Genomic DNA, 21,553 nt, shown 5'->3' on the forward strand with positions numbered 1-21,553 from the left:
TCCTCCTCAAATCAGCAATGTGAAATTCTGGCTGATAAAGAGGAGGAACTGGGTTGAAGTAACACAAAGTAAATCCATTTCAACAACCATATATGGGTCATGCTCTTACTTCCGCCTCCACACACACATCCCCAAAATAGATCAACAGCAAGAGATTTTTATGTGGATTTATTTTTATTTTTTATACATTATGTTAGAGTTCAAAAAAAAAAAAAAAGAACCCAACAAAATTAATAAATATTAAAAGTTAAAAAGCTCTGAATCTCATATGTACAAAACTTTATACATCAAGGTAACACTGGACAAGGTTACAGCACAGGAACGACTCCATGCACCCCCCTGCCTTGGGAGGGTGCAGGGACCAGAGTCACCCTCTCCTCCTGGAGACAGGACCAGAAACAGGGCAAAGCCACCCAAGCTCAGCCTGCCTTCAGCTGGAATAAATCCCCCTGGATCCCTGGAACTGTCCAAGGCCAGGATAGGGCAGCCTGGGCTAGTGGAAGGTGAGGAGGGCTGGAACCAGGTAAGCTTTACAGCTCCTTCCAGCCCAAAGCACTCCAGGAGATGCGCAGAGCTGGGTGCCAGCCCTGCAGCACCACCACCCCAGAGCACCCCCACTGCTGGGGGGGCTATCCCAGCCTGCTTTAGATCTCCCCCAGCTCTCAGGTGATCCTGAGGTCAGGATCAGCATCCGCAGTGCAGCCCCCTGCCCATACACCCCCAGGGACTGGGTCAGTGCCCAGCCCCAGCTCTGCCCTGAGGGGTAGGGAGGGACCACTGCAAATAGTCCTAAAGCAATAAAGCACCAAAGCCTAGGCCAGCAAGGAAGGGAGGGGAGCAGTGGGAATTTCAGAGGAAGGCCATCACAGCCCATTTTTGAGGGGAAAGGAGGTCTTTTTGTCATGCTCCTTGCAGAGCAAACAAAGCGTTATCTTTGGCACAATAAATAAATGCTGGCACTCCCATGGAGGGGCTGGCAAGGGGCACAGCAGAAGTGGAGGCATCCCAAGGGATGAACCCCACCCTGGTATCCCACAGGATGCCCTGTGGGTGCCAATCCCTGCCTGTCCTGTGTCTGGGCACTCCATGTGCCCACTCCTGGGACGTGTGCCAGCTGTGTGGCTCAGACAGATGGGGGTTTTGTTCCAGGTTTTGGGATGCCCACCTAAGGCCAAAGGGCAGCACCCAGGAGGCCAAGGACCTCCAGCCTGAGGTGCTTCAATAGGAGTTGGAAAAAAGCTCATCCAGCTGTGCCTCAGCAGCAGGAGAGTGTGGGGAAACTCTGGGGGAGCAATGAAGAGTCCAATACTTGAAACATCCAGAATGCAGAGGGGTCTCCATCCATTTCAGGCAAAGCAAGCACCTCAACCCTGGCACAATCCATGGGAAAATCACCCAGGCCACCTCACCAGCCAGGCCTGGCTACCTGCAGAGCTCATAAACACTGTCCCTAGGGATGCCCCATCCTACTCCTTGGACACCAGGGAAGCAGCAGCCTCAGGGCCAGCACCCACACCATGCATGTGCTGCCAAGGACATCCCTCTTTACAATGCCAAAGTGGTCTGGCTGCCAAGCCTTGCCTTCCTGGGGCTCCACCTCCCCATTCCCAAAACTTCCTCCCCCACCTTCCCCTGCCACTGCACCCAGAGGTACCAAAGTACCAAAACCATGGAAGCCCCATCAGGGACACCATTTGTGGGAGGTTTTTGAGGACTGAAACTTGTCAAGGCAAACCCTGTGCCCAGAGCTGGCCCAACACCCAGCAAGGAGAGGGCAGCCCAAGGCTCCTAAAGTGCTGTGCAAACGTTTAGTACTTGGCACAATAATTTGTAACGGCATTAATCACCCCCTCTCCACCCCTTCCCAAGCAATGAGAGATGCAGATGAATCCTTGGCTCCCTCCTCTCTTTGTGACTGCCCTAAAATCCACTCCTGGCTCCCCATTTCCCCCTGGAAGCTGTTGCTGCCCCAGAAGCACTGGGCCCAAGGTGATCCTGGTGATCCTGAGCATTGATAACAGCTCAGGGCTGGCCAAGGGCAGTACTGGCTAAAAAAAAAAAGTCACCCCCAGGTGACAGGCATTTTTGACACCAATTTTTGGTCTTTGACCTGTGGTTCTTATTGCTCACTTTGGAATCTCCTGGACCATCTCCTGCCTCCAGGACAGAAGCAGCTCTGTGCTTGGCACGTTCCACCTTCCCCCAGACACATTTCCAAAACTCTCTACCCCACCAGGGACAGCCCAAAGCAGCAGTTTGGGATTTCCCCACATTTCCCCTCTCCTCACCTCAGCACCTCCCCTCCACTTTTCCCCACCAGATTCCCAGGACCCTCCCATTGCTCTCCCCAAGCTCCAGGGCTGAACCACCAAGCCAGGACCCTCCTGTCCAGCACATCCTGGGCTGCTGCTTGGAGCAGGGGGAAGGAAAATGCAACATTAAAGCCATGTCCCTCCCACATCTTTTTAGCACCTTGGGAGGAAGCAGCCTGTGTTCCCACAGCTTTTTTTTTTTGCTCTTTTCCACCTTTTTTTCCCACAGCACTGTCCAAAAGCACCATGGCACAGCTGGGAGGGCAAGCAGGACCATGGGAAATTAGTGGTTTTCCCAGGAATTTCTGGGTGTGGAGCCAGGTCATTCCCAAGCCTGGCAGTGCCATCCATGAAGACCATTGCTGGAAGTTGGGGGAGAGGACAAAGGTGGAGAGAACAGGAGGGAAGGGGAGAAAGGCTTAGCCAGCCTCACAGGGAGGTGGTTCTGAGCAGGTTACCTGGCCCCCTGGCCCCTTCCCTGCTCCCTGGGGGCTGGCAGCTCCCCTGGGAAAGCACTGCTGGATAGCCCAGGTGCCACAGTGGGGTCCCCAGCAGGTTCCCCCCGAGCTGGGGCGGTGGGGTAGGGGAAGAGAGGCAGAGCAGGGCTGGCAGTGGTGGATCCTGGGGGAATGCTGGTGGCAGGGGGTGAGCCCGTGGTGGAGGAGGCTTTCTTCCCACAGGATTCACAGCAGAGCTTGTTGTATCCAGGGATGGAGCAGTAGCGAGCCAGCACCTCCATCTGGCAGAAGATGGACTTGTCCCCGAGGCAAGGCTCCCCTGCAGAGGGACAGAGCAGCACAAAATAAGGTGGCATTGGGCTACCAGCCCTGCACTCCTCCCATGGGATTCGCAAAGGGAAATTGCAATGCAAGTTGTTTTCAGTTACCATCTTGTATGGCAGATTACCTTTGTCAAGTTTGCTTTATCTCTCTCTTTGAGTGACCAAATTCACACCTCCCTGGGGAGGGGACATCTGCTGATAACAGACTATTGAATGTCATTGCATGTCTGATAAGAACTATAACATCCCATTGGAAGATGCTCCGCCCAGGGGGAGGAGCCAAGCATTGCTACACAGATACAATCCAGAGGTTTTTGAGACACCAGGACGGCTTTCTCCACGGGATTCCCCAGATGAACAGCAGCTGCCTCTCCTTCCACTGGATCTTCAGAGGGAGAATACATCCTTCTCTACAGACCCCCTTGCTCCAACAGAACCACCCCTGACACCTGCAGGAGGGCTGCAGCCACATTTCCAATTGGACTGCCACCAACATCCCACAGGGTGTCAGCTTGTGTTCTGACTCTGTCAGTGCTGTTCTAGTGTACTGCATTGTTTACTTTATCCTTTTTTTTTTCCTTTTTCCTGTTAAAGAACTGTTATTTCTTGCTCCCTTATTTTTGCCTGAGAGCCCCTTAATTTAAAATTTATAGCAATTCGGAGGGGTGGGGAGGGTTTACATTCTCCATTTCAGGGGAGGCTCCTGCCTTCCTTAGCAGAATCCTGTCTTTCCAAACCAAGACAAGGGTGCTGCCTATCCACATAGGAAGCAGGCAAGAGGGACTTGGAAAATGAAGCCAAAGCACTGAGGGATTCTGTGCATGGAGAAAAAACAGAGAGCAAGGGATGCTCCAAACCAAGATGCACTGAGCCCCAGCTGTGAAGGACTCCAAGGAGGAAAAACCAGAAGACATTTACCTGCTTAAAAAATTCCAAAGTAAAAAGGAAAGGGCATAAAAACCGGGAGGCAAAAGGAGCTCAGCACTGCAGGACCTCGCAGGCCACGAGATGGCAATGGAGCACTGCGCTCTGGAGCAGAGGCAGCAGCGGCGGCTGGAGCTCCCCGGGAGCGGCGCTGGGTGCGCTCCCAGCTCTGCCCTGCCTGCACAGCTCCTCAGGAGGGGTATCCTGGGCAGCATCGCCCTTACACAAGCACTTACTGGAGGAGATCTTGCTCACGGGGTTTTTGGCTCCCTCCTGGGGCACCCGCTGCCCTTTGGTCGTGCTGTGGTCACCGGCATCGGCACCGGTGGTGATGCCAGAGAGCTTCCCTGCAGAGAGAGCACCACAATGCCCAGCAGCCACAGCAGGCTGAAGGCACTCAAAATACCTCGGAAGGGTGTTTGGTTCGTTTTGCAGGATCTCCTTAAAAATTAAATCCCTTAAGCACCCGGCATTTAAGCAAGTCAAACCCCACTCAAGATAAACTCCAGGGTGCCCATCTCCACCAGCTCATCACGAGTTCAAACTGCCAGAAAACCCAAAACCAGCCAATGCCAGGGCTAAGAGCAGAAAAGGGAAATATTTTGGTTGGCGTTTAACTTTTTTTTACTGCCAGCCACATCAGGGATGTTCAACCCAACCTCGTCCACTGGCATCTCCTGAAGCCACAGCAGGCTGGAGGCATTCATGGGGGTTGAGCCCCACCAGCACATTCCCCATCCCAGTGCCACCTCCTCCTCCTCTCACCTGGGCAGACGGCCACGTGGCAGCCCTGGATGGCCTCTGGCTTGTCACCCTCGCAGCGCGCGCCACTGTCACTGCCCTTGCACACCACCTGCCGCTGCTGGACGCCTTCCCCACAGGTCACCGAGCACTGCGCCCAGACAGACAGACAGACAGGAAGTCAGTGACAGCCCCCACAGCCCCCCAGGATGTGCTGCTGACTGTTCCTCAGGTGGATTTTACTTTCTGATGTGGGGTTTCCCTCCCTGTCTCCCAAACCCCCACACTCTCTGCACAAGGATGCTCTCCCCTCTCACTTTTCCTTGTACCCTCATCCATGGAAGTTTTCAAAGCCAGGCTTGGAGCAATCTGGCCTAGTAGAAGGTGACCTGACCAAGGGGTTGGAATAAGATGGGCTTTAAGGTCCCTTCCAACCCAAACCATTCCAGCATTCTGTGAAAACATCACTGTCTCTTGTACCCTTATCCAAGGCCAGGCTGGGTGGGACTCTGAGCAACCTGGTCGGATGGAAACTGTTCCTGTCCATGGCAGGGGGGTTGGACTGGGTGACCTTTACAGCTCCCTTTGAACCAAACCAGTCTAGGATTCTACTCCATGACCCCTATAAGCACCTGACCTTCACACCCACCTGTTGAAGATTGCAATGCAAGATGTTTTCAGTTACCATCTGTATGGCAGATTATCTTTTGTCAAGTGGGCAGTTTGCCTTATCTCTCTCTTTGAGTGACCACATTCACACCTCCCTGGGAGGGGACACCTGCTGATAACAGACTATTGAATGTCACTGCATGACTGATAAGAACTACAACATCCCATTGTGAGATGCTCTGCCCAGAGGGAGGAGCCAAGCATTGCTACCCAGATACAATCCAGAGGTTTTTGAGACCAGCATGGCTTTGTCCATGGGATTCCCCAGAGGAACAGCAGCTGTCACTTCCACTGGATCTTCAGAGGAAAACTGAACCCTTCTACAGGAACCCTGCTCCAACAGAACCACCCCTGACACTGCAGGAGGACTGCAGCCACATTTCCAATTGGACTGCTACCAACACCCCACAGGGTGTCAGGTCGGGTTCTGACTCTGTCAGTGTTGTTCTGGTGTACTGCATTGTTTATTATATAATTTTTTTCCTTCCCTTCTTTAATAGAACTGTTATTTCCTGCTCCCATATTTTTGCCTGAGAGCCCCTTAATTTAAAATTTATAGCAATTTGGAGGGGTGGGGAGGGTTTGCATTCTCCATTTCAGAGGAGGCTCCTGCCTTCCTTAGCAGACTCCTGTCTTTCCAAACCCAGACAGCACCCTCATACCCTCCTCCTCACCTCGGACCAGGCCCCTGTCCTCCACTGTGCGGGGCAGGGCAGGCGGCCGCAGGGCCGGCGCGTCTCGGGGCGCTGCCCGGGGCAGTTCTTGCTGTGCAGGGTGCGGTTGGTGCCATCCTGCAGGCGCTGCATGCACTGCACCGCCCGCGCCTGCACCCCCAGCTTCCCGCAGGAGCGGCTGCAGGTGCCCCACTCCTCAGCCACCCACCTGCCAGTGGGGAAAGATGGACAAGGAGAAGGGGTTTCAGGCGATGCTTATGCTGGAAATGCTCCCAATCCAACCCTGAACTGCCCCCATCACGAGTGGGAACACCTTGGGCCACACAGAGAGGACTTACATGGGCTGGGAGCATTCCTGGAGGTTACAGCGCCTCCGGATTGGCTTTGGCTTCTTGCTGTTGTCACAGAAGTTCCTATGCACCATCCGGTTGTCGCTTTTCCGACGGCAGCCGTACTTGGTGTACTGGATGCCTGAGGGGGCAGAGTGTGGGCAGTGAGGGGATGGGTGTGGGAGACCCTCCAGAATCCCCCAGATCTTTCTCCTGCATCATATCCTGCTGGGATATCCTGCATATTCCACATATCCTGCTGAGATATGTGCTCTGAGATGTCACCACTCAGGTGGGACCCAAGGTTTGTGAGGATGCTCGTGTGGCTGCTGGACCCACCCTCAGGGTCCCCCAGCTCTTGTGTAGTGCACACAGCTTGTGGAAAATGTCCCAGCCCGTGGCAGGGGTTTGGACTAGGTGGCCTTTAAAGCTTCGTTCCAACCCAAACCACTCTGATTCCCAGAGCACAAGGTGCCCCCCACAATCTGAGGGTCAGATCCCAGTATGGAAATGAGGCTTTCACCAGCAAACCTCACGCCTACTTCTGTGCAAACTTTAGTAGTGATCATCTTCAAAATCACTGTTTCTTGGCTCTAATCCAGCTAAAAACGGCCAAGGAATTTAAAAATCCTAGCAGGTCTATGGACAGACAGACAAAGGTACACACACACAATCATGCAAGCCTGTTCCTCTAAGAAATCTGGCTAAAATGCTCACTTGAACTGCTTTGCAACAACTTCTCCACGCCAGAGATGCCCCAAGGGGCTCACACACCCTCTACCATATCCAAGCATCCCCCAAGCATTCCCTGTAGGATGCTATGAAGAAGAAGGTACCTCCTCCACACGCCTTGGAGCACTGGGACCAGCTCTTGAGGGCCCACTCGTAGGAATCCATCTCCTCCAGCAGGACATTGTTATTTCCAATCATGGGCAGCAGGTCTTCGTGGATGATGTACCTGTACATGAGGCTACTCCTCACCTCCTCCTCCTGAGGGATGACCTGCAGGCACAGAGGGAGCAGTCAGAGAGGGGGAAGAATAATGCCATGGGAAAGGGACCACATGGCAAGGTGGCCTCTGCCCAGAACTGGGACACAGGGATGGATGGGAGTGCAGACCTGCCATTCCCTGCATGTCCAGGGAACCCAACCTCTAATTCCCCACATACCAGCATAACCAAAATGGGATTTGGAGTCATAAGCAATTGCTGCAGAGCAAAATGCAGCAACATATCCTTGTGCCATTACCTCGCACAGCTCATCACCCCTTGCTTTTCGTTGGCTCATTCCCTGGATTTAATGACATGGCCTCTTCCTCCACCCACATCCTTCCATCACCTGCCACATCACACCTCAAACCAGCTCCCCTGTCTGTGACAGCTGTCCCCAAGCCCCCCAGTGCCAGCCAGGCTTACCAGAACACTGATGGCCTCGTGCAGGGGACCACTGGTTTTCAGGCTCTCCTTGCCTTGTTCCACAGTGTATTCCCACTCCAAGCCCATCTCAATGAACACTTGGCTTTTGGCTTCTTGGCCCTTGGCATTGAGGATGAAGTTCCCCGTGGCTTGATTCTTAACAGCTGGAGGAGAAAGGGGATATTTTCAATATCATTCCCTCTGGTCACTCACTTTGGAGGATGGGAATGACCTCAACAAGACCCTTTTTGGTGGGAATTATGAGAAAAGGGTTGAGAAAGGGTGAAGGGAGAGGTGCATTAGGGCATGCTCACCGATGCTGTGTGATGCTGGCTCCATCTCCTCTATCTGAAGGTGCCTTGCTCCAGCTGGGATCTCAAACATCTTCAAAACACCTGAAAGGGAGGGAAGAAAGATGGAGGGAAGAAAAAGAGCAGGTTTCCTCCAACTGGACACACGAATCCAGCTGGTGAATCTGCTTCCAAGCCCACCCACGCCTCTCACCTGGCTGCTTGGGGGTCTTGGCCAATGTCCCCTTCACCGTCCGGCAGTGGGAATTGTCCCCCCCGCAGACCCCACACTTGTCATCCTGCTTCAGGGAGCCAACCTCCTTGTCACAGCCGACGTGCTGGCACCCGGGGGATGAGAGGACAAGCCGGGGGTTACATGCCTGAGGCCCAGCCAGGGATTACAGCCCTGCAGCCCAGCCCAGGGTTACAGCCCTGTGGCCTGTGGAAACCCAGAGCACTGGGAATATTTCCCTGTCTGCTCTGGGGTGCCCTGACCCCCAGGGGAGCACTGACTCTGATCCTCATTCATGGAGAAAGTTTCCTAAACTCCAGAATAGACTATAATCCACTAGGGTGTGAAGTAGATTGTAGAGAGCAGTGTAGGTGTATCACTGAGGTGGGTAATTTAGGTTATAGGATTTTTTGTATGTTGTGGATGGAAGCAAGATGGAGGGCACAGGGTGTCATCCTGGGTTCCTTCTGCCTTCTTCATGGGTTTGGGTGGCATTTTGTAACTGGGTGGAAAAGTCCGCATTGCAGGCTTTTGGAGATCAGTTATTTGGCTAAAAAGCGAAATAATCTAGGTGTTAGTACTTAATTGGACAATTTAGCTTTGAAAGACCTTGTAACAAGAGATTGTTGGCCATTTTTGTGGTGCTTTTCCAATGCGCTGAGCCTGGTGTGGACAGCATGCAAAACTTTAGATAAGATAACAATAAACAAGAACCCGAAGACCTAAAAGATCCAGTGGGTTTCTTCTTCCTGACACAAGACCACTCCAGGAGGGTCTCCCCCGACAGGAGAGCCCCCAGGGATGGCCCAGCCAGAATCCCAGAATTCGGGAAATCAGCAACAGGTACCCGACAGCAGCCCAGTCCATCGCTCTGCCATCCCCCTTTGCTGCACACGGGCTTGGTCCTCAGGGACAAAAACCCATGCCCTCATGGGGCTGAGCTCCCTCCTGGCCAGGGAAAGGACAGGGACAGCCCCACAGGAGCTCCTCACCAGGCACTCGCCCCGGACACAGACGCTGTAGGGGTCTCGGTAGCTGCAGCGGGTCCCGTCATGAACCACCTGGTTCATGAACACCACGTCCCCCGTGCCCTCAGACTGGCAGATCAGCTCACACTTCTGAGCATCTGTGGCACAGGAAAAGGGAAGGGGGAGAAAAAGAGAGGGTGGGGGGAAAAGGAGTTGTGGAAAGGGGGAGAAAAAGAGAGGTGGGGGGAAAAAGGAGTTGTGGAAATTCATTAGGGTGAGTGAAGGCAGAAACTCATCTCAGCCTGTACCCCAGAGCACAGTCACAATTCCAAAGGCCAGGACATTCATGTGGCTGATCTCCATTTGCAGCTTTAGAGCCTACACGTTTGCCTGGTACACTCAGGAAATTAAGGGAAGGACAGGACATGCTACATGAGGCTGCAATGCAAGTAGGCAGCTCTGCTCTGGAAACAGGCTGGGAGAGCTGGGAGTGTTCAGCCTGGAGAACAGAAGGCTCCCGGGAAACTTAGAGCCCCTTCCAGTGCCTGAAGGGGCTCCAAGAAAGCTGGAGAGGGACTTTGGACAAGGAAAAAGGTGTGACACATTAAACCCCATAATGGGGTTTAACCATAGAGTACAAAACCAAGCCCTGGATAAATCATTTGAAAAGGTTTTTCTTTTAACCCCATGAAACTTTCCACAAGAAAGAATAAAGTCGTGGGAAGCTTTCTCTACAAGGGGAAGGCAAATTCATTTTGTCTAGGATGAAAATTGGATAAATTCCCAACCAAAGAAGCTGTGGATGGGAGACGGGACAAAGGAATATGAAAAGGCAGGTTTTTGTAAGGGAGACTCCAGTAAGAATTGGAAGGAGTACAAAAGGTTCTCCATAGGAGAATGATGGTGAGAAGCAACAACTTGGAAAATATTTAATTCTGAGCACAAGCACCCTTCAGCTTGTGAAGACTGGGAATGACTTCAAACTGTCAGAAGGCAGGGTTAGGTAGGGTATTGGGAAGAAATTCTGTGTTGTGCAGGTGGGGAGGCCCTGGCACAGGTTGCCCAGAGAAGCTGTCGCTGCCCCTGGAAGTGTTCTTCCAACTGTGAGTAACCTGGTCTAGTGGAAGGTGTCCCTGTCTACGGCTGCAGGGTGGGAATGAGAATATCTTTAAGGTCCCTTCCAACCCAAACCACTCTGTGATTCCGTGATTTTAAAAAGCTGCCTGCCTGATGTCGGCTTATTGCACAACAGTTTCCAGCTCAGGAGCTTCCCACAGCCCAACATCTGTGCAGCTGGCACAGTCTCCACCCCAGGGTGATGGCCACCACGCAGAGGAATTCCTCTGGAGGAGTCTGGCTGCTGCTCCTTTGCCAGGACCCGCCACCACTCACCGTCATGGTGCTCATAGGGAAGCCAGGAGTGTTTGCTGTTCTGGTGGGTGTAGTAGGAGTTGCGCTTGGAGCACTGCTGGGCACGGAAATCCTGGAAGGGCCCCGGGCACTCCTCGGCATTGCACACCTGGTACTCGTAGGTGGCTCCCGGGCACGGGCGCCCTCCGTATGCTGGGCTGCAAAACAAACCCAGTGGCTGGTGAGAGGGCTGGAGAGGGAATGATGCTCAACCCCAGCACGGCTCAGTGCCCCAACACACGGCACAGTGTGGCGTTCATGTTTTCTGGAAAAATCCCTTTGCCAAGGATTTTTCTCCTGGGAAGCTGAGAAGCCTCAGAGAAAAAGGAAAACAATAATTATCTCATTTGCTTCTCCTGTGTTTTGCTGCTTTGGAATGTGTTTGGAGATTGTTTATCCAACAGGTGCTTGTTTCATTGGATTCATGTGAATTGTTTTGACTTATTGGCCACTCTGGGTCAAGTGGAGTCAGGACTCTGGAAAGAGTCACGAATTTTCATAATTATCTTTGTAGCCTTCTGTATTCTTTAGTATAGTATAGCATTCTTTAATATAATATAGTATCATAAAATAATAAATTAGCCTTCTGAGAACATGGAGCCAGATTCATCATTCCTGCTTTCATCGGGACACCCCGCAAATACAATAGCACAGCTCCTGCAGGAACTGATGTCCCCCCCCTGCCAACAAGGGGAGGAGCCAGGAACCCCTGGCTCATGGCCTCTTTCAGCTGGGCAAAGGGAGGGAGGCAGAGCCCAGACATACGGTGGGTTGTCACAGCTCCGGCTGCGGGACCGCACGCCTCCCCCACAGGTCCTGGAGCATGAGCCGAACTTGGACCAGGAGCTCCAGCTGCCATCCTGGCTGTAAGGCTGCTCCGACGTCTTCCAGATGCAGTGGCCCTTGAAGCACCACTGGAAGGGAGGAGAAGGAATGAGTTCCAGGCCTCTTCCAAAGCAATCAGCACCAGTGGAGAGCCCTCCTGCACCCACAGCACTACAGAAAGGGTACAGCACGGGAGGAAGGTGCTCTTCATCATGCCCTCAGACACATCCCTCCCATAGGAAGCAGGACCAGCCCCTACCTTGCCAGGAGAGCACTCAGTGCCGTCCAAGGGCGGCCCCTTCTTGGTCTTGCAGAAGTAGGGGTTGTCCGGGTGGCTGCACCACAGCTGCTTGCAGGGGTCGAAGGTGCGGAACTGAGGAGCACAGAGGAGCTGGGCTGGGACAGCAGCGGCGAGTGCCAGCAGGCTGCTGGCAGCCAGGCTGGCTGGGGACCTGGGGGAGGGGGGACAGCGTGGCCATGCAGCCCCTACTCACTGCTGTGCAGGTCTTGTAGCCAACACCAAAGTCAAAGCGGCACTGCTCATCCATGGAATAATTAATTCCTGGCAGCTCGGGTAGTGTGGGCCACTGGTGCTCAAAGGGATCATCCAGGAGGCAGTCGTAGGAGCTGCAGAGTCAGACAGAGGATTTCTTGTGATCACCCCATCCCTCAGCTCCAGGCCACTCTCCAAATTCAGCTACCGAGAATTTGAATTATCATGGAATCCCAGAATGGCTTGAGTTAGAATGGTCCTTCAAGGCCATGGAGTCCTTCCACTAGACTAGGTTGCCCCAAGCCCCAGTGTCCAGCCTGGCCTGGGACACTTCCAGGCATCCAGGGGCAGCCACAACTTCTCTGGGCAGCCTGTGCAAGGGCCTCACCTCTCTCGCAGGAAATAACTTTTTCCTAATATCCCCTCTAACCCTACTCTCTGTCAGTGGGAAGCCATTCCCCCTTGTCCAAAGTCCCTCTCTGGAGCCTTTAGGCACTGCAAGAGGCTCCAAGGCCTCCCCGGAGCCTTCTATCCTCCAGGCCAAACACCCCCATCTCTTCCAGCCTGTCTCCAGAGGCCCACCAGCCCTGGGAGCACCTGTGGGTACCAAAAGCCACCAAAAGTGTGGGTCTGAGGGGAGGCCATGCCCCCCCAGCTGGAAGGGGCGTACTGGATGTAGCGGTTGAGCTCCTGCTTGCTGCAGCGGGACCAGTGGTAGCGGTGGAAGGCGGCCTGCACCAGCGGCGCCATGATGCTCCCCATGCTGGTCTCGTCGGCGCAGCGGTTGCCCTGCCCGTCGTGCTCCATGCCCAACCTGGAAGGGAAGATCCCGAGGGATTCACAGCTGCAGCAGCAGAAGGAAACCCCCCTTTTTAAAGGGAGGGGCACCACCCCAGCCAGCTCTGCCCCCAGAACTTACACGTGCCCGGTCTCATGGGCCACCACAAAGGCCGAGGAGAAGCCGTCCTCGTGGTTGAGGGTGCAGCTGCGGAGAGGGTGGCACATCCCTGTCACCGGGGCATAGCCTGGGGCAAAGACAGGAGGGAAGGACAGAGGAGGAGAGGAGAGAGAAAACCTTTGAGAGAGGAGGGGAAAAAATGAAAAATTAAGAAAAAAAAAAAAGAAACCCACAAATGCATAACCTGGCTTCACTGCTACAGGAGAGTAAACAGAGGTGAAGGCGCTGGAGAGGAGGAGCTGCCCAGGTCACTTGGGCGGCAGCCCAAGGACAGGCTCACCAGTGTGTGCCAAAAGCCAGCAGAGGTTGCTGTGGGGCTTGCTGGCACCACTGTGCCCTTGTGCCAACACACCTGGGCAGGCAGGAGGGCAGGAACAGCCCCCACAACACCCTGCCAGCAAGGGTGGCCATGGCCTCCCAGCCCAGGAATGGCCTCCCCCGCATTTTTCTTCATTTAAAACAAATAAAGAAGGAAAATGAGAGAGGAGAAAAGGCACGAGGCTCTCCCCAGAGCCCTGCCTAAACCACAGCCCTGCTCCCACAGGGCGCACCCGCACATGCACCCGCCCCGGCCCCAGAACCCAGCCCTCGATCAAGTGCAGTGCAGTGGGGTAGCTGTGGGCAGAGGAATCTTCCCCTGTCCAGGCAGCAACACATCACCTCCATTTTGGTCACTTTTCCTTTCTTTTTCACCTTATTTCTGCCCAATTCAATTAGATTGTTGGCACACTCCAGAATTAACTCCCGAAGTTTTTTTTTTATGTGTGTTGAGGCTGACCCTTTTTGGCATCAAGGGAGTTAGTGAAGGAAGGACTGAAATGTCAGAGAGGCAAAAGCAGGGCAGGACCATGCTGGATAACTGTGCCCTGGGGGCTGGGATGCTGCAAGGGCAGAGTTCAGTCAGCCAGGAATGGGCAGCAGCAGGAGAGGGGTGCTGATGAGCTGAGGGAGATGCACATCCCCTACATCCACCCTGGCCAAACCACGGGGTCCACAGAGATCCCATCCTTGTGGGATACTTGATCCACACCAAGTCACTCCCATAATGGGGTTTAACCATAGAGTAATAAATCAAGCCCTGGATAAATCATTTGAAAAGATTTTTTTTACCCTCATGAAGCTTTCCACAAGAAAGAATAAAGTCGTGGGAAGCTTTCTCTACAAGGGGAAGGCAAATTTATTTTGCCTAAGATGAAAATTGGATAAATTCCAACCAAAGAAGCTGCGGATGGGAGATGGGACAAAGGAATATGAAAAGGTGGATGCTCACAAAGGCAGGTTTTTGTAAGGGAGACTCCAGTAAGAATTGGAAGGAATACAAAAGGTTCTCCATAGGAGAATGATGATGAGAAGTAAGTACCTGGAAAATATTTAATTCTGAGCACAAGCATCCTTCAGCCCAGGCCAGAAAACCCCTCTGTGCCACCCACTGCAGAGGGACAAGACCTCTACAGCAGCAATTAAAATTTACAGCCCATCTGTCCACTGCTCTTCTCTTCAAAGGGCATATTTGGGATCGTTTGGTGCCACACTCTGGTCCTTCATTCCACACGTCCCTGAGCTTAACAGAGTGTTGGGGGTCCAAAAGGACTTTGTTTTGGGGAAAAGAGGCAAGAGCAAGCACGGTGTTACTATTCCAGCAGCCCGATCAGAGGGAGATTCCCAGTGGATGAGGAGCTCCTTGTGCCATGCAGCACAGCCAGGCAAGGACACGGGGATTCTGCAGAAAGTCCTGGAGGTGTGTGACAAGCAGAGAGCCAGATCCACAGGGAAAAGGGGAAGGAGCTGCTGGAAGGAGCACCCCTGGAGCAGGGCTGCTCCATGGATCTCACAACTCCTTCCCACCAAGGGGCAGCCTAGGGAGCCTCCCCCTTCTGCCAAAAAAGGTCCTCTCACCAATGCCTTGGGACACAGTCACTTTGCCAGGAAGGGTCTAGAAAAACAGAACAAAAGCTGGTATTGCACCCATGTGACTCTGGACAAGGAGACCAGGGCAGGACGCCAGCTTGGCACAACCCAAGGTCGCTACTCGGTGGCCACAGGACCACTGGCACACTCAGGAGGGCTTCCAGCTGGATATCTCCTGAGGTTCATCTCCTGCCGAGGGGGATCCTTCTCAGGGAGGTCATCCAAGTTAGGACAGGTTTCCTTCTCCACCTTTTCTTCCTCCTGTGCACACCAGGAGGACCTGTGCTACAGATCAGAGTGACAATACCAACCCCATCCACGGCATCAATGGAGCCTCCTGATGGAAATCCAGACCTGGCCACCAGCGTGGAGAGGAGGAGATGGGAATTTGGAAGCAGCAGGCTCAGAACAGGGCAAGTCACCTCTCCTGGTAACACCAAAGCACCTGTTTTCCTAATGAAGTCATGAAACATCAGAATGTTTTCCTGAAAACTTTTATTAGCAAGGCCTCCAACTTCTCAGAGCACACCAGCACAATCTCTGCACCAAGAGGGTGAGAGATTCCTGCAGTAGAACTTCCTCTTTGGCCCAGGATTTATTGAATGCTCCCATGTTCAAGAAATAAATCCACATAAAAACAGGTTTTAAAGGTCCTCCAAGGGACAGAATAAATTGATTGTCCCCATGGGGCTTCCTGTAGTATTTCATCTTTTTTTATCTTTTTTTTTAATATTTTTAAGGCATTTTGGGCCAAGGAGAGGACTGGTAAATGAAATCAAAGAGCAGGAGAATAAATAAATAAAGACATTTTATCTATTCAGGTTGATGCTCTGGATTAATTCTCTGTCTCTCTCTTCCTCATCATGGGAAGAAAAAAAAATACTGATTTTTATAACCTTTTTCTGGACCTTGCTGGCCAAGAAACTGCACTCACAAGAAAATCCTCTCACCCCTCGCTGGCTTTTCCCCCCGGGCAGACTGCACATACCTGATCGAGACAAATACAGTACCTTGCATACCTGCGGGCCCAAAATCTTGCCTGGTGAGGAAGACGGCGTGGTCGTGGTGCTCGGCGTGCGCGGGGTCGGGGCGCTGCTGCGAGTGCGCCCAGCGGCACACCTGCTCCAGGCTGCGCGAGGGATTGCCCCGCTCGATCAGGCTCACCGACTGCAGGGAGAACAACGGGAAATCCACTGCTGGGCAGGGCAGGAGCAGCTGCTGCCCTTCCCCTGCAAGCCAAGGAGGCGCTGTCCCAAGTGGGGTGGTTTGGGGAAGAAGGCAGGAAATGCAAGCATTTCCTTCATTCTCCCAAATGTTCACGCATTCTTCACCCCCGGCAGCTATCAGGAGCTGGAGCTCCAAATTGAGAGAGGGTAAGGGTATCTTCCTCTCCTTCTCTCTTCTTCTCCTCCCTCTCCTTCTTGTCTCCCAAGAGGGTAGAATAAGCTTGTCCTGGATCGCCAAGCAAATTGTATTCTATTTGCCATCTGTATGGCAGTTGTCTTCTGTCAAGTGGGCAGCTTTCCTTGTCTCTTCTACAACCACACCTCTCTCTGGGAAGTCACTTGCTGATAACAGGCTATTGAATGTCCCTGCTTGACTGATAAGAACTATAACATCCAATTGTGAGATGTGAGCCCAGAGGGAGGAGCCAAGCATTCCTACCCAGATATAATCTGGAGATTCTGGAACACCAGCACAGCTTCCCCACTGGATTTCCCAGAGGAACAGCAGCTGCCTCTCCCACTGGATCTTCAGAGGAAGAATACACCTTTCTACAGGATCACTGCTCCAACAGAACCACCCCTCACACTGCAGGACGGCTGCAGCCACATTTCCAATTGGACTGCTGCCAACACCCTGACCAAGAGGGTGTAAGGTCATGTTCTGACTCTGTCACTGTTGTTTTGGTTTACTGCATTGTTTATTTTATCCTTTTATTTTCTTTCCTAGTAAAGAACAGTTATTCCTGCTCCCATATCTTTGCCTGAGAGCCCCTTAATTTAAAATTTATAGCAATTCAGAGTTGGGGGGGGGGGTACATTTTCCAATTCAGGGGAGGCTCCTGCCTTCCTTAGCAGACACCTGGCTTTCAAACTAAGACAAAGCTGCAGGAGGATTCGCTCAGGAAGCATCAGATCCAAACAGTGAGCTGAGATCTCTATCTCTCCTGGATTATAAAAAGATTCATCCATTCCTTCTTTTCTACATCATCCCCTGAACCTGAGAAGTGACGTAGCTGGACAAAGAAGCTGCCTCCAGAGCTGGCTTTGGGGAGGAAAAATCATCCCTAACAGAACCTGGCAGTTCCCACGCCACTGTATCACCACAGCTCCAAATCCCTTCCCCTCCTCAGATCAACCTCCAGCCCAGAGCACAAACGTCACTGGGATGAAGCCAAATGGATTGTTGGTTTTCTCAGCTAGACATTATGTCCCTGGTTCCATGGAAGCCTCCAAATATGGGCCAGCCTCCATCCTTATCCCTGCTCGTCAGAACCATCCCTGGATCTCCAGGATGTATTTGGGTTTCTGCCAGCCAAGCATATTTCTATAATAAGGAAGTTTTTTTCCAATACCTAACTGGTCTTATTTGCAGATCACACACAGAGACATCACTGCGTTGAGTCATTAACACCCTTGCTAGAACACTTCCTGTGGGACAGGGGCTTGCCCCAAAAAAGTACAGAAAATCACATTGTTTTAAAGAAAAATCTGGCTGCTGTGCTCGAACAAGCATTAAAAAGTAAGTGCAGCCTGAGAAACCACAGGAAAACTTCTCAGGAAACCTTCCCACGCTTTTCCTGGCCATGCCCAAGCCACACGAGAGCTACAGGACAGCCAGGGAGATGAGTCAAGGAGATCCCAACCTCAGCTTCTCCTCTCAGTGTGGGAAGCCACCTCTACCCCATCACCTCAGAGCTCTGAGGAAGCCTCTGTGCTTGTCCCCACATCCCAGAGCAAGCAGGTACCAGCAGATCACATCCACCCACCCATCACCTCCCTCGGGGCTGTCCAGGCCCTCAGCCCCCAAAATCCAGGCTAAGGAAGGTTCAAATTCAGCCCTGCCCAGCACAGTTGTCACCTGGGCTGCGACAACTGTCACGTTTTCCCAAGGCTGGGCTTACCTAAGTGCTAAATAAACATCAGAGCACGTCCTGCTCTAACCCGAGCGCCGGATTTACCTGGCGGTATCCCACCATGATCATCCTGACCAGCACGATGTTGATGTGCACGCCCAGCGACTCGTCGTGGTAAATCTCATCCACCTGAGGGAGGGAGCGTGAGAAACAGCTGCTCACTTTTCACAGTTCAGGAAGGTTTATTAAACCTTGTCAAAAATACAAGAGAAGACTGAGTAAAGAAAAAAGGTTATGGTGCTGAGAGCAAAAGGTTTTCCCCGCCATGTGCTCAGCCCCCTCACAATGGAGGTTTCACCCTTTTTAACCCTTTAACCCCTCCCAAAGCTCTGTCCATCTTCACTGTGCAGTAGAGATCTCTTCCTCAAATGATGATTGGAGGTCTGTGTTCCATAGTGACAAGCCAGCCCTCCCAGATGTCCCAACTCCAGTTGTCCCTTGATAACCACGTGAGGGGTACAGGGTAACTATAAACCCATAAACATTTCTTAACCTATATACATGATATTTGTCCATTAATTGTGAGAATCAATCATGGCGTTGCTCATTTATCACAGGAGGGAAATCCAACAGGGAAGGAGTTAAGGCCATCCCAGCTCTCAAGCCCCTCCTGTCCTCCACGCTCCCATGTTCCACACCCTCCCAGGCTTTCCAAGGCCAGGTGCAAAGATGTCATCCTCCTCCTCCCACTGTGGGGAGGGTTTTTTTTCCCATTTTCCCACGTGTAACAAGCACAAAGCCAAAAAGCCAAGCTGGAATAAACCAAAATTTCCACAGGAATGGCTCAGATGGTCAATGACATCACTCATTCCCATCAAGGGCTGCGTTTCCTCCACCACATTTCTCAATGAGCCGTTGGAATATGAATCCCTCAGAGGGATGGAAATGCTCCAGACTCCAGCACCCAAAGGAAAAATGGCTTTTTGATACAATCCTTTGCCTCTCCCCAAAGCCAGGGCTTTCCTCAGTTGAGTCAAACCTGACCTATGGTTTCAGAAATCCCAGGAGAAAGCAACACAATGGAGAGAACAGGGAGGGCTCATGACTCAATGAGATTTGTACCATCCTCAGCTATTAAACATGACCTTGCAAAGGAAATAACCAGCTACAACCTCTTCCTTCTGCGTTTCCAGGATGAATAAACAAATTCTACTCCCAAATGCTACCAAGAGAGTAGGACACACAGATGGGAAATGTCCCTGAGAGCTGAGCCCAGTGACATGGAGAGAGGCATGGAGTGGGCAGCCACAGACCCATGTGAGACCCTGCATCTCCTCCAAAGCATGTGGGAAAACACAGCCCAGGGAAGAGGAACATCCTGATTTTTGAGAATGGGGCTTTCTTTTTCCCAAAAGGCCTCTTGTTGCAGTGTGTTATAATAGCCTCTTTTAAACTTCCGGGTCCCTTCCCAGGTGTGCCTATACCTCTCTCTCTTCCCCCTTGCCCCTTTGCTGAGTGAGTCCTGTCAATCAGGCTTAACATTCCAGCAAGGCGTCGTGTGGTTGGTCAAGTTCAAAGGATGCCCCTCAGGCCTGGGGGTCATTGGCCTATCTGGGTGTCATCTTCCCCTGAGACCCTGCCCCTCTCACCTGGTTGGTGCTCACCTGTACCTCCCCTCCCCCTGTCCCTGAGCTTAAAAAGGTGATCAGGCCATGTGGTCGGGATTCTGTTGGAGCAGTTGCTCACATTCAGACCTCTGTAACCATGGAATAAACCTCTGGATATTAAACCCTCCAGCAGAATCCATCTCCTTTTCCTCCTCACCATTTGCCTGAAGCCTTCCTCCTGAGGTAAACGGAGTTCCTAACAAGCCTGGACTTGTTCAGTGCCCAGCTGCAACCACCAGCAAGCCAAGGTGTCTCTGGGGTGATACACCACAGTTGCTGCCTTTGGCCCAGCAGCGAGGGTCAGACTGGCCCAGGCACAATCTACCTGGTAATATTTGGATTTCTCTTCCAATAGCCTCTCAAATGAACAGTTCCACAAATGAGGATTTACTGCAGAAGTCAAAGAAACTGAATTAAGACAATTTTTAATACTGACTAGAATTCATGTTTTAATTAAAATATACTTTTTCAGCTTTGCCCATGGGTGGACTAATTTGCCTCTGCTCTATCATAGCCTTCCAGACTAGATGAAGGTTATGAAGTCAGATTTATGGATCTTTTCTGTTTTTTCCTCTATTCCTTTGGGGTTTTGCAATTTTACATCAAGGGTTGGGTGACAACTACCCTTTTACTGCTGCCCAAGTCCATGTCAGCCACTCCCCAGTGTTTTACAAGCCCCCCATTCTCCAGCCTGGGATTCCATTTGAAACACCCACTCAAGCCATTTTTAAACCCAAAAACCCAGTGTTAACCTTTTCCCCATGACGCCCAATACTCCCATGGGGTGCCTCCGAGCCATGCAGAGAGGTAATGCAGATCCTGAGCCTTGAATGCAGCAAAATTGATTATAAAAAATTAAAATTAATCAATGAACTGCCAGCCCATCCCCATTAGTGCCTCCCTTTGTATGCAGAAGCTGCAAGAGCCGCCGGGTATTTTATCCATCAGTGTGGAAAGATGATGCTGGTCAACCCACCCTCAGCTCATCCCTGCTTTCTGTGGGTGGAATGCTCCTTCACCCTCCCCCTTTTGTAAGAATAATGAGAATATGATGGATTTTTTCTGATGCCAACCCTATTTTTTTGGGGACGTGCACAGAAGGGTGGAAGGTCACACAGTACTGCAGCTGCAAACATTACTCAGGCTCCAGACCCACTGAGGTGTGAAGGATCCACCCCAGCAAGGAGCTGCAGCTCCCCAGGGATGTCAGGCTGGGTTTTAGCATGTAGGAGGCTTTGGCATCTCAGAAAAATCCCACATCTGACGTTTGATCCCTTACAAAAATATTGGCAATGTGGCAGGCTAGGAAAGCAGGGAGAGAGGGAGAAATTAAAGCCATGCTTGAAGAGATGCAGGGCTGGGGGGGTAGTGTGGGGAACAGGACAGAAAACACAACCATTTCCTTCATTTTCCCAAATCTTCACACATTTTCCTTCAGCCCCAGCAGCTGCCAGGAGTTGGAGCTCCAAACTGAGAGAGGGGAGGGTTAGATGGGATATTGGGAAGGAACTGAGCGATGGGTTAGATGGGATATTGGGAAGGAACTGAGGGAAGTGAGGTCCTGGCAGAGGCTGCCCAGAGAAGCTGTGGCTGCCCCATCCCTGGAAGTGTCCAAGGTCAGGTTTGATTGGCCTTGGACCAGCCTGGCATGGTGGAAGGTGTCCCTGCCCATGGCAGAGGGTAGGAATGGAATGAACTTTCATCTCCCTTCCAAACCTCTCCATGATTTAAGGATTCTATGGTTGTCCACCAGCGCTCTGCTGCTTGCTGCCTGCTCCTGAGGACCCCTCAATCCATCAGGATGAGCCATGTTCCTGCCTTAGGGATCCCTCTACCAACCACAACCTGACCTTGCTGTGGCTGGGAGCACCACGTGGA

The 21,553-nt window shown here is 52.1% G+C and overlaps 1 protein-coding gene across 1 annotated transcript in view; it reads right to left on the minus strand.

The window, feature by feature from the left end:
* Nucleotides 1-210: 210 nt before the first annotated feature.
* Nucleotides 211-21,553, minus strand: part of ADAMTS14 (ADAM metallopeptidase with thrombospondin type 1 motif 14) — a 33,908-nt gene continuing 12,565 nt past the window's right edge. Inside the window, exons 4-21 of the mRNA XM_063164132.1 lie at nucleotides 18,114-18,197; nucleotides 15,940-16,096; nucleotides 12,983-13,088; nucleotides 12,734-12,877; nucleotides 12,065-12,197; nucleotides 11,830-11,943; nucleotides 11,511-11,659; nucleotides 10,728-10,903; nucleotides 9,360-9,493; nucleotides 8,350-8,473; nucleotides 8,160-8,240; nucleotides 7,846-8,009; nucleotides 7,267-7,432; nucleotides 6,440-6,572; nucleotides 6,102-6,309; nucleotides 4,783-4,909; nucleotides 4,254-4,364; nucleotides 211-3,089 (exon numbers count right to left, since the gene is read on the minus strand). Coding sequence (XP_063020202.1) covers nucleotides 2,767-3,089; nucleotides 4,254-4,364; nucleotides 4,783-4,909; nucleotides 6,102-6,309; nucleotides 6,440-6,572; nucleotides 7,267-7,432; nucleotides 7,846-8,009; nucleotides 8,160-8,240; nucleotides 8,350-8,473; nucleotides 9,360-9,493; nucleotides 10,728-10,903; nucleotides 11,511-11,659; nucleotides 11,830-11,943; nucleotides 12,065-12,197; nucleotides 12,734-12,877; nucleotides 12,983-13,088; nucleotides 15,940-16,096; nucleotides 18,114-18,197 — 2,634 coding nt within the window. The 3' untranslated portion in view covers nucleotides 211-2,766. The remainder of the gene's footprint in view (nucleotides 3,090-4,253; nucleotides 4,365-4,782; nucleotides 4,910-6,101; nucleotides 6,310-6,439; nucleotides 6,573-7,266; nucleotides 7,433-7,845; nucleotides 8,010-8,159; nucleotides 8,241-8,349; nucleotides 8,474-9,359; nucleotides 9,494-10,727; nucleotides 10,904-11,510; nucleotides 11,660-11,829; nucleotides 11,944-12,064; nucleotides 12,198-12,733; nucleotides 12,878-12,982; nucleotides 13,089-15,939; nucleotides 16,097-18,113; nucleotides 18,198-21,553) is intronic.

The sequence above is a fragment of the Melospiza melodia genome, chromosome 9, assembly GCF_035770615.1.
Source record: "Melospiza melodia melodia isolate bMelMel2 chromosome 9, bMelMel2.pri, whole genome shotgun sequence".
Lineage (NCBI taxonomy): Eukaryota > Metazoa > Chordata > Aves > Passeriformes > Passerellidae > Melospiza > Melospiza melodia.